At 42.6% G+C, this 13,034-nt stretch overlaps 1 protein-coding gene across 1 annotated transcript in view; it reads right to left on the reverse strand.

Annotated features, from left to right (window-relative positions):
* Positions 1-6,350, reverse strand: part of C18H12orf42 (chromosome 18 C12orf42 homolog) — a 136,640-nt gene extending 130,290 nt beyond the window's left edge. Inside the window, exon 1 of the mRNA XM_059245373.1 lies at positions 6,255-6,350. Coding sequence (XP_059101356.1) covers positions 6,255-6,260 — 6 coding nt within the window. The 5' untranslated portion in view covers positions 6,261-6,350. The remainder of the gene's footprint in view (positions 1-6,254) is intronic.
* Between the last annotated feature and the right edge of the window lie 6,684 nt (positions 6,351-13,034).

The following is a 13,034-nucleotide window of genomic DNA, read 5'->3' on the forward strand; positions in this document are numbered from 1 at the left end:
AGAGCTCTCTTCCATCAGTCCCTGCCTATTCTTCCTTTAGGTAGACTTTAATTCTTATTTAAATTAATTTGTGCAAAGTCTATACAAACATGTCTTCAGAAAGCCTGACTTCTTGTTGTCCATAAACTGTAGGTTATAGAATGTTCTGTTATTGGAAAGTCAGGGGGCTCCCATTATTGAGTAACTATAAACAGCACTGTCATAAAGATCCTTGGACAGAACCCTCGACCTCATGGTCTAATAATGTGTGTAAGATGGATTCTGGAAGTGGGATCAACAGATGCACAAGTTCATCAATATATCTAATGCACAAAGGCAAGGCTGCTCAGAAGGGCCCCGAAATCAGTGTGCTCCACAGCAGCGTGGGATGGCTTCATATTACACACTCCCGCCAACACAGAAAGTTCAACCTGAGGTAATTTGGCAAGCACAATTACATATCTAAAGTCACTTGTTTTTGTTTATAACTACAAAATGCATTATAAATAGCCTGGTTTATTCATAAAGTTTATATATTTAGCCCATTTGCACAGCCGTAAAATGGGTCATCGGAAAACGTAAGTGACTTCAAAGAGAACGTGATAGGCCAAGGGAGAAATTCTCTGCCTGGGCCTCTCTTCAGGGATGAACTAAAACCTGAGTCTTCTGTGTCTCACTCACTCCAGGGTCCTCGAGGTTTTCAGTAGGATCAAAGGCTGCTCTAAGATGTGTACCGAACAGATAGGTGGAAGAACATTTTAACTGGCATTTGGTAAGTTTTGCCTCACTGACGTTTCGGAGTCTCTACACGTCCCCTGCAGGGTGCTCCTACCACCCAGCAGGTCTCTGATCTTACCTTTTGGAGGGGAAGAAACATGAAAGGTGAACTTGTTTCAGAATTAATTAAAGCAAAGTGGCATTAGGAAGCTTGGTCTGGTGGGAAGCTGTACTAAAAGGTTACCTAAGATCAAGGGCAGGTTACTTCTGGGGGTCAGTGTCTTGCTGATGGCAGGTGTCTGCAGGAGATCGTGCTCAAGTACTTCCTATGATGTCACCCAGCACATTCCAGTCTCTTCTCTCTCAACCCTATTGGAATTGTAGAGCACGGCCCCAAATTCTTCTTCACAATGAACCGAAAGATCTCTGCTCCCTTCGCTTGAAGCTGGGTGGGCTTCTGATTGCCTCAGCCAATAAGAGTTTTAAAGTGATGTGCTCTAACTCTGTGCTAAGTGATTAAAGGCAACAGTGCTTCCTCCTTGTCCTCTGGGAAGAACTATTCTTGGAATCATCAGCCACCACCTAAGAGAGCTGTCTGCCTTGATATCACCAAACTACAGAGAAGTCTGCACCAAAGAACAGGCTGTGGGTAGAGGCACTGAGTGATAGTTTCAAGTGAACAGAAGCTTTGAATCAACCCAACTCAGACGCCAGGCATGAGTGAGGGCGCCTCCATCAGGCTCAGGCCAGACGTTATGAGGCGGCAGAAAACCAGTCTACGCTTTCGCTGAAGTACGGATTCGCGCTGCACGTGTTGGTACAAATGCTACAGCGCTGTTGGACAGGTAAAGAAACAGACAGTTCCCGATGGTTTTTCCATTTGAGAAGCTTACAGGTGCCGAAATGTTTTCCGACACCGCTATAAACAATGCTGCCGTGCAGCTCCTGACCCTTGAGCGCTAAGAAGAGAAGGAAGGAAACCGTGAGTCCAACAGCGGAGAGAGAAACGGAGCAGAAGCAGACGTCAGAAAACAACATCTGTTCAGACACAACAAAGCAGAGTGACAGCCAGAGGGAGAGGCTGAAAATGTCCCCCCATTCCCGGCCTGACTGCCGTCTCAAGAAGACCGCCCGGGAGATTAAAAGAAAGATTTATATATCTATGCACACAAATGCATGTGCACATGTACACAATGGGGCAGGGACAGACAGACCAAGAATGACTAGTCAAACTCTGTGTGGAAGCTCTTGGAGTCTTTTATTAAAAATGAGCTGTGCTGTAAAGAACTAGGTTAGTGCTAAAATGTAAAATCACTCGTGCTCAAAGAATTGTCCCCCCGGAAACTCAGTTTTGCCTTTGATTGAAGCCAGTTCAGTTTTACCCAAAGGAGATCTTTCCCCTTGTTTCAAGACACCTCAGCCACCTAAGTTCAAAGAACAAATCTGAGTCAAAATAGATTTCCCCTAAACCAAGGCTTGCAAATTCAACAGAGCTTGACGTCCAGGGCTCTACCTTCAAGAACCAGGAGAAGGGATGATGGCTGGATCACTCTGAAACCTCATAAAATTCTGAACATCAAATATTGGATGGAGGCACTGAATAGTTGATAAGCTTTCTCAGGTTTCTCTCCTTCAACCTAAATCAAAGGATTCTCTGAGGAATTTAGTACGTTTGGATTTTTGTGTGGCCTTTTCATTTGTGTGTGATTCAGCCAACACCCTGGAACGGCGAGTATCTCCTCCTTGTCAGTGAAGCCATGTAGATTCAGAAAAAGCCATCTTCCATTGAGGAGACAATTGTTTTCTCTAGAGATGAGAAACAAATGCCCATGACCCGAGTCACCTCCCCCCAGCAGACTTTTGCTTTGGCTTCCTCTGAGCAAACACAACGAAGTCCAGCGCAGTCAATCCTGCTGCCCCGCACTGGGCCCGTCCGCTGTTGCTATTTACCCTTCCTATTAATCTGTCAATGTTCTAGTCAAACACGCAAAACAATATGGTGGGCGCATAGTTGAGTTGGTCATTGCTAAGTAACTTAGGCCAAAGATGAAGAAATGGAACCCCCAACCCACGAAATGGGAGCCCTAATGCAATTGCTCAGACAGGCTCAACAATGCCGGGCCATGACAGTTTTCTCAGGGTGACTCTGATTTAACACCCCTCTCTCCGAAAAGAGTGACCCCCCCCCCCCACCAATGAGTCAGTTCGGAATCTAAATTCAGATCATGTCACTGTCCCTATCGTTAGAGGGTAAGACTGTCTGGACACGATGCAGAGAAGGGAGGTGTTAGAAGATGCCATTGCCCTGCAGTGAGCAGGCTTATTTAAGAGTTTAGTTTGACACACAGATGAGCTCACAACAGAAATATTCTTTGAGCCAAACAAGTTAGAAGTCCTTGGTTCAGCACACTCTGAAAAAAAGAAAAGAATCATATAATTTCCTATGTCCAAAATGTAATCCAAATGCAGTCAAATATTTGAATAACTCATTTCTTCGCTTCACTTTCCCTCTAGCCCAGGACAAGTCTTCAGCTGAAAGTGAACGATCCCCTGGGTGCTCATGTGTTTGTGCACCTGATTTCCACCTGGTAGTGCTGTTCTGGAAGGTTGAGCAACCTTTAGGAACTGAAGCCTCCCTGGAGTGGACCACTAAGCCAGACCCACCTCCTGTCCAGTCTCTGCTTCCTAACTGCAAACGCAATGTGACCAACTTGCCACACAGTCCTGCTCTCGATCCTTTCTCTGTCATGTTGGATTGCATCTTCTCAGACTATAAGCCCAAACCAAGCCTTGCTCCCAGAAATTGCTCCTTTTCAAGCATTTGGTCACGGCGAGATGAAAAGTAACGAATGCCGTCTCAACACAGAGTTCCAAACAACCACCTATATTCTGCTAGAATTAGCACAAAAGATGGAGCCCATCTGACATTCTAGCCCTGGTGACACAAGACCAAAATATTAATCGACCAAAAGACAAATGAAAGCAACAACTGTCTGGGCCGCACCCTGATAAAAATGCAGTGTGTGCATTTCCCCCGCTGTGTTTTCAAGACGCCATCTGAATGGGAAGAGTGGGTGATTGATGGCAACTATGGGATGTCAGGACACGGCACAGCAAAGTGACAGAAATATGGTTGGAATCAGGCTGAGTAGGTACTAGGGAAATTCCTCCCATGTGGCTATTCAATAGCAATTTGATTCCTGACGTGTAAAGAACTGCTCTGAGATATGTCTGTTCACCTAGGTCTAGATCACATGTTCACCTTGACAGCCAAGATACTAAGAGACCATAATTGGGCGGTATCTCCAGAACTAGTGGGGGCAGAGGAAGAGTTTCCTATAATGAGCTTTGGGTGAAAGGAATGTTCTTGATGGGTAGACAAAACAATAAATGCTCCATGACTTCATGGGATGAAAAGATTACATAGAAAAAATAAGGATATATGTGTATGTTTGTGTACAAGAAGGATGTAACAACTGACACACAGTAAATATTCTGTAAGTGGCAGGAAAGACGACGGTCCTTACTTTTGTCCTGATTATTATCGACCTCTGTTCTCAAAAACATCAAGTAACAGGGATATTTATGAAAGGACACCTAATAGTACGTGTGAGTTCATCACCAACTAGTGTCAGCTTAAATCTGGCCACTGGAGTAGCATAATCTCTTTATATATAGTTTTTTGAGACAGGGTTTCTCTGTGTAGTTTTGGAGCCTGTCCTGGATCTCGCTCTGTAGCCCAGGCTGGCCTCGAACTCGCAGAGATCCACCTGGCTCTGCCTCCCGAGTGCTGGGATCAAAAGCATGTGCCACCACGGCCCAGCCTAAGTATGTTTTTTGTTGACTGAAACTATTCTATTCTCTTAGTAGAAGGGACACTGGGAAACATAGCATAATCTTCAAAACTTACTTCACAAGTTAAAACAGACATTTCAGTCTTTAAAATAAACTAATTCCTCATAAAACTTGATCTTCCAGCAAGCTCTGGCTCGTATAAGTAGGCAGATGACTACTACAAGCCCGGACTACAACTACTCCTGTTGTCTTGGGACAGCTGACCCTCGCCTTGCTACAACCATGGTGGTAGTTCTCGCCACAAACACTTTATACCAGCTCGGCTCATGTTCCCTAAACAGCAGAGGCCAGTGCTGAAACAGTTAAAGAAGAAAAGCCCATTCCCCCATAGCTGGAGCTGTCTCCGAGAAGCTACTGACCACAGAATGTGTGTGTGCCCCGGCTTTTAAAGGGCAGAAAGGTAATGTGCTGTTTTACACACGGCATTCTCTGGCACACACTTTCAAAGACCAACCAGCTCATCTTCATAAAATACTTGGTTAGGGTCCAGCTTACTGAAGAACACAGAACATTAAGAGGCAAATTACATTGATATGTTCATGCTGTGTGTTAGGCGCTTGGCTAGTTTCTGGGTGGCCCAAGGAAGCAAAGTTGGCTCACTTCTCACCTTCAGCAGGAGACCCCGGCAGAAGAGAGAAGTTCTATGAAGAAAAAAATGAGGAACAGTATGAGGTTAGAGAGCACAGGGCAAGTTTTAGACACATGGTTCCTTGAAGGCCCTCTGAGCAGAGATATGAACTGAGAATTTAAGCCATTCCACACCATGGAGAGCAAGTGAGCACAGAGGCTAGCGTGTGGAAAGATGGCCAGAGCAGAGCAAGCGGAGGAAGTGGGAAGTGATGCCCAATGGTCAGTTTCCCCTCCAGGTGTCTGTGCCCTCACACCTGCTGTCTGAACATAGTACCGTCCTGTACCACGGAACTTCGCAACTATAATTAGTTTAGGACTGTGAAGTAGGATTAGCCTGGGAGAGCTCAAGGGTCCTTAACAGTGGAAAGGTGAGGTAGAGAGGCTGGAGAAAGGGCATTTGAGAGGGACTCAAAATGTGGCAGCTGGCTTTGATGAGGAGGAGAAGCAGCAGGGGCCAAGCCCAGGTAGGGTCAAGAAGCTGGAAATGATAAAGAAATGGAAAGTCTTCAGGTAGTACCAGAGAACTGTCAACATCCAGAGTTTTAACCCCAAAGGTGTGTTAGACTTCGGACCTTCGGGGCTAAAAAGCATTTAAGCCTCTCGGTTTGCAGAGAGTGGTCCAGGAAGGATGGGTGGTGTCATCTCAGAGTTCTCACTTTCTTTACATGGCAGTAGATTTTGGGGGGCCTTTCTGTTCAAAACATGAACTTGTCCAACTCAGGGACCCCAGTGGTAGCTTTAACCCCATACACCCCGCCTGTATGGCACACGTCACCTTAGCAAATACCTAACAACAATGTCAAAGAAAGTGGGGGCTGAACCTCCAGTTACTTAACAGAAGTGTAATGTTTTGTTCGAGTGGGGAAAAAATTGCATGTTCTGAAGGCATGCGCAATTACGCTCTCATCTGCATATTTCACACATCACTGCAGACAGGCGAATACAAACTAACAGGGTGTTTCGAACTGTGAGACCAAAGCCGTTGCTTGAAGAATCAAAATGAATGGCTGACCTGGAGCAATCCCACTCACTGATCAAAAATAAATAAATAAAATGTTTCTTTCACACACTACCTGCATCCTGTTGCAAAGTCTAATATCTAGTTAGAATGCTTCTCCCATTCTTCCATACCAGTCACCTTAGGCATCCGTCTGTGACTTCAGTCTCCTGTGACAAGAGATGGAGAAAGAGCCAGTTACAGTGATGTAGTGATCTACTAAGGCACTGCATCATCCTACCTAAAACATTGTTTCTTGACAATGAATTCTGATAACACTTTATACTTTTCCAAAATGTAAGATTATCTGTTTTTAAGACATAGATTCCCTGTTCTAGGAAATGCTTAGGTTTGTTTCAGTTTGTTGATTTTGTTTTATTTTTGCATTGGGATGGTTTTTTGGTTTTGGTTTTGGTTTTGACAAAGGGTATGGCTATGTAGCCCAGATCGGCCTCCAACTCAGAATCCCCAGTACCGGAGCTACAGGTGTGTGTATGTTTCAAATCATTTCCAGGGTATAAAAATGCAATTGTGTGGCCAAACATCCTCAGGACCTTTAGGTAAACCCTTTGAAATGTGCTTGTAGACTGAAGGGGTCCACAACCCAAGGGCTGAGAATATCTTCAGACAGCATCTGCAGCCTATAGCAGAAATTTCCTTGCTTTGATGTTCTCACCAATGTGTTTGGGAAGTATCTCATCTTGGTTCATGCCTTTCTTTATTCTGTACTATAAACTAGTACTAGTACACCTCATTGAAGCATGAAATTTGAAGTAATCTACAGCTATGTTCCCAGACCGTGGTTACTCATATTTGGCTCCAGATTAAACTATCTCTTTTAAACTTTGGGGAGAATCTTAAACTGCAAGCTGACTAATACCCTCGCATTAATGATGAAATACGTGTTTGTAGATTACCGGAGACCTTTAACTTGAACGGTTGTGTATCTTGCTAATATTGACAGCTCTTCTTCCCTCTTCCTTTCAAAGCCCTAAGTGTTTTCTTACTGTACTAGCGTGAAGCTGTGGTGGTGTACATGGCTGTTTTCCCCAAAAAAACAGACTTACTATGAAGGCAATATAGTAAGTCCACATTTGTGTAGCCCTTGCTGTGGGTTCTGGAACATTCTGGGATTTGCAAAGTGCTCTAGGTAGACAGGAGAGGCCTAGGGAAATTGGGAACACTCTGATTCATTAAAATGGCTCAGAAGGACAAGCCCTGTCTGTGTCTCCAGTAGTTTCCTGTGCTTTAGACTCTTGTTCGTTTTTAATAAATAATTTTATATTTGTAGTTCTGAGACTTGAATCTTAAGATATTTCTGTTACAGGAAGCAAAATATGAAAGTGGCTATAAAGGGTTCACTGAATAGGAAAAAAAGAATAGGGTACAAAAAAATAACACGAGACAATGTTGAAAGATCCATGGGTGCGCACACTCAAGAGATGGAGCCCCCAAACATTCAGCCTTTCCACGAGTTGGATATTCATTATTGCTTCAGATATTTAAAAGAATTGACATATTTCCATGCTCAGGTACAAAGTGTGCCATATTTTCTAACTCTTTTGTAGATGTCTTTACAAGTTTGAGCAGACCCCCTTCCATTCTCAGTTTATAAAGATTCTTGTTTTTTATTTTTAAAGAGGAGCAGATGATGAATTCTGCTCAGTGTTCTCCGCAGGTTTTAGGATGACCATGTTTTCATTGTTAACCTGTTAATGCGATGTCATGCTGATAAAATTCCCAACAGTAAGCCAGTCAAGCATCCATGGTCATAGCATGTTTCTGTTTAGTGCTGGGGTGCATTACTGTCACAATATTAATTCTATTTTTTCTTCAGTGATCATAAGTAAAATCCATTCCACCCTCACCTTTATACCTTTACACTTCCATCAAGGTTATTTAGTCCCATAAAAGGACTTAGGATGGTCACTTTTCCAAACCACTCATAGGAGTCTGTGTATGGTTAAAATTATTTGTCTCTTACATACTTGAGTAACTACTGATAAAAAAACACCTTATTCTCATTGTTGTTTGGTTTTTCTTTGGGTGTTTTGCTTTGTTTTGTTTTGTGTGGGAGAGAGTTTTGCTATATAGTCTTGGCTGGACTACAACTCACTCTGTAGACCAGGCTGACCTCGAACTCACAGAGATCCACCTGCATCTGCCTCCCAAGTGCTGGGATTAAAGGTGTGTGCCACTGTAGTGGGTAGCCATTCCAGCTTTGTTCTGGAAGTTCCAACCCTCATTGAGACTTCGGCAACTGTCACGCCTACAAGGCGAGGCAAAGGGAGGCGCCTGGGGACCCGAGATCTGGATCGGCGAACACTCGCTTGGTTCCAGGACCCTGGATGGTGGAGGTGGACAAAGCAGAGCTCCAGAGAACACCGCTGGACTGTGATACACCTTCCCCAGACCCCACGACCTACCAATCCCTTAATTTGTAAGTTACGCCATTAAATAAATCTCCTTTTAACTACGTGGAGTGGCCTAAATAATTTCACCAATACGCCACCACCGCCTGCCTGGAAAGCACCTTAACCATGAAACCCACTACTTTGTATGCTAACTTAAAGTTCTAATGCTAACAGCATTATTAAGGCCACTCCACGTAGTTAAAAGGGAGGTTTATTTTGTGGGGTAACTTACAAGTGAAGGGATAGGTTACAGGGTCTGGGAAAGGTGTAGTGCAGTCCTGCAGTGTTCTCTGGAGAACTCTGCTCGGTCTACCTCCAGTGTCCAGGGTCCAGGAACCAAGAGAGCCAGTGCATCCAGATCTCGGGTCTTCAGGGTCCTCTCTTGGCCCCGCCTTGTAGGCGTGACAGTTACCGAAGCCTCATGGGGGTTTGGAACTTCCAGATCAAAGCTGGAATGGCTTCCAACCCCAACCCTATAACCATCACCCATAACCCTAAGAAATATGAAACCTTAGGGAGAAGGGGCGTCGTTTTCTTAGAATTGTTTCCTGTTGTTTAGGGGGTGATGGTATCTCTCTTGGGTACTGTGAGAAAGCTCAGATAGTTAAATCTCAGTTAGACTAACTGTAGGTTCTGCAGTAAGTCTCAGAGTAATGGGTAAGATTGTCTGAAATTCTGGCAAGAAGTGTAGTATGATGATGATTACCATGGCATCATTCTGGATTGGGTAGAGTTGTTGTTGGGGCCCCATCTTTCTTTTGGAGACTTCAGAGATTGTTATTGGAAAAACTTATTTTTTATCAAAATGGAAAGTTTGGATTTAAAGATGACATGACATGTAAGAAAGGATTCCGAGAAATCAAGAGTAAGCATGGAAAGAATTAGAATCTAGAAGACAATGGTCCCTTTTTATTGGTTTTCTTTTGTCCCACACCAGACTGCTCTTCTGATATGGAACTGAAGAATCTCTCAGCCTTTTTTTTTTTTTCAGCAATATGCTTGGGTTTAGAGAAGGAGTGAGCCAATTTCATCTCCAAAGCCAGCTTGGTTTATAATTTAATTGGAACAACAACTTTTTTAGATTGATAGAGGTATAGATGTTAGACAGTGAGATTTTACCTGTGTAGATTGGTACCAATAGATTTTTTCTTTTTGTTGTAAAGATATCCATCCGGATATCCAAGGCCTTATGATTTTTGGAAGATGGGTATTTCCATTATCCTGGAAAGACAAAAACAGAACCCTACCCCAACCTTTGATTGTTAAATTTTTCCTACAACTTGTAGAGATGCCACATTGGTGGATGATCTTTTACTTCTCATCAAGGGGTTTCTCCTGTTCGAATCGAATTTTTATTAATTTTGTAGGTATCCATAGCTTTTTTTTCTCCTGCAGAAACAAAAGCAAAACCCCTTCCCCAATGTAGAACATATCTAGGTTTCCATTCTGAGGTCAGTACATCCTTGAAATAAACCGGTTGGTTTAGTTCAGGAGTTTTGTCTGTCTTCCAATGTCTTTCCGCAGCTGTTGTTCCTTTCTCATCAGCATTGAGAAAATTCAAGGTTAATAAAGCATTATGTAATCTATTTTTAGGAGTCATTGTTACCTGTTACTGTTTATTTAGCATGTCCTTTAAAGTTTGATTGGATCTTTCTATGACTGCTTGGCCTGTGGGATTGTGTGGTATACCTGTAACATGCTTTATATTGTAGTAAGCAAAGAACTGTCTCATTTTATTGGAGACATATGCTGGGTCATTATCTGTCTTAATTTGTACAGGTATTCCCATGATGGCCATAACTTCTAATAGGTGTGTAATCACAGAGTCAGCCTTTTTAGAACTTATAGGAGTTGCCCACTGAAATCCTGAATAGGTGCCAATGGTATGGTGTATATACTTTAATCTTCTACAGCTTTCTGTTTCTCCTGAGAACAAAAGGCCCAGTCTCCCTGCTTTTGAATTCAGGGAAGGATAGATGCCAAATTCCAAAGACATATTCCTAAAGTCTATTCATCTGCATTTCTGTAGGGTGCATTTTTCCTGGAAATCTACTAGTTTTTCATTATTATTATTATTATCATCATCATCATCATCATCATTATTATTATTATTATTGAATGTTAACATTTCTATGTCTCATCTTGTACGTTTTTCCCAGATTTTATTAATGAGAAGTGTTATTTGCCATTAGTGACCTTGTTCATTTCAACTGGCCCTACCCCTTACGTCTGTTCGTGTCTGATTGAGTTGCTTACAATTTTCAGAACGGTCCCAACCAATACTGACACTGTCTTATTTTGTCACTCTAGTTCATGCATCCCCCACTTTTTATGTTGTTAACTATGACGATGAATCTCAATAAAATGGACACTTTATTTTCTCAGTGGCGGATGGTAAGAGAAGATAACAGGGATAAGAGTGACTAAAAATGTGTTCTATGCATGTGTAAAACTGCCAAAGAATACACTTTAAAACATATTTTAAACTTTTATAAAGAATAACTATTGTAATGATAAATTAACAAGTAAATAATAAAAGTTTTTTTTTAAGTGTGTATGGTGTCACAGGCCTGGAGGCAGAGGCAGGTAGATCTCTGTGAGTTCAAGGCCAGCCTGGTCCACAGAGTGAGTTCCAGGACAGCCAGGGCCACACAGAGAAACCCTGTCTCAAAAAAACAAAACTAAGTTTTTAAAAAGAATAACTAATGTGTAGTGGAGAGATGCTCAGTGGTTAAGAGCACTGTTCCTCTTGCAGTTGACCAGAGTTCAGTTTCCAGTTCCTACCCACATGGTGACTAAAGCCGGCTGTAATTCTAGTTCCAGAGTATCCGACGCCCTCTTCTGGCCTCTGTGGGCACTGCATGCACATAGTACATGAACTACATGTAAGCAAAACACATGCTTGAAATAAAATTCAAAAGAACTATTGTACATTTGTGTCTTAGTTGGGGTTCCTATTGCTGTGTAAAACACTGACCAAAAGCAACTTGGAGAGGCAAGGGTCTGTTTCAGCTTACAACCCTCAAATCACGTCATCACTGAGGAAAGTCAGGGCAGGAACCTGGAGGAAGAAACCTAAGCAAAGGCCACCGAGGAACACTGCTTTCTCCCAGGGCATGCTCAGTCTGCTTCCTTATACACCCCAGGAACACTGCTTTATCCCAGGGCATGCTCAGTCTGCTTCCTTATACACCCCAGGACCACTTGCCCAGGGGTAGTGTGGCCACATGGACTGGGTTCCCCCATATCAATTGTTAAGCCCCACAGGCTTCCCTACAAGCCAATCTCATGGAGGCGTTTTTCCTGTAAGATTGTGGTCCCCTTCGAAGATAACTCTTAACTTGTGTCAAGTTAACAAAATTAACTAGGATATATCTCATGGTTAGTATTTAATAGGATTTTTGGATGATCTACTTATTTATCCTACTGTGATGTATTTCTAGAATCCCTAAACTACCATTAAACAATACCCTCTTAATATATACTGTGTACACTCATAAATTTAATGTGTTAATGAAGTTTTCAAAGCAGTAACATACATATGTATGAGTAAAATAGCTTGTTGGTTTTGTTTTATTATTCTTTTTCTAGCTAAAATGTCATGAATTGGGAAAATTTCATCAGCTCTTACATTCCATAACTTCTATGACTAACTTTTGTTTACTTAATACATGAAAAAAATTCACTTTTCGTTTTCTGTTTTTGCAGCACTGTGGATCAAGTACTCATGGATGCTAGGCAAGTGCTCTACCACTGAGCTACATCCTCGGCCCCAAAAAACACATGTATGTGTGAGATGATCAAGACTCAAAGCCCTTTTTGGAGCTAATTATCCCAAGACATTTTTCTTCATCTCTGCCATTACTGTAGCTCTGTCCAGGGCTTCCATCTCTCCTTAAGTCAATTCTGCTTATCTTTCCCATTAATACGATACTTTGTTGAGGCTCTTGATTGTATTGCCATGAAATTTTACACAGTGATTTCTTACACTTGAGAACTCTTTCACACACTTGAGCAAGAGAAAATTAGTTCCTGCACTCTATTTCCTTGGAAGCAGCTGTGCTCCCCAGAGGAAATATTGAAACAAATACCAGGGCTGTAGAGATGGTTCAGCAGTTATGACACAGCTGCTCTTCCAGAGGACCCAGGTTCAAATCCCTGTCCCCACATGGCCACAAACAACTATCTGTAACTCCAGTTCCAGGGGATCCAATACCCTCCTCTGACTCCATGGACACTGAACATGTGTGCTACACAAGTATACATGCAGGAAAAATGCCCAGCACTCGGGAGGCAGAGCCAGGCGCATCTCTGTGAGTTCAAGGCCACCCTGGTCTACAGAGTAAGTTCTAGGACAGCCAGAGCTACACAGAGAAACTCTGTCTCTAAAAAACCCAAAGAATGAATAAATAAATTAACTAATTAATACATCTTTTTAAAAA

Source organism: Peromyscus eremicus, chromosome 18 (assembly GCF_949786415.1).
Source record: "Peromyscus eremicus chromosome 18, PerEre_H2_v1, whole genome shotgun sequence".
In the NCBI taxonomy this organism is placed as follows: domain Eukaryota; kingdom Metazoa; phylum Chordata; class Mammalia; order Rodentia; family Cricetidae; genus Peromyscus; species Peromyscus eremicus.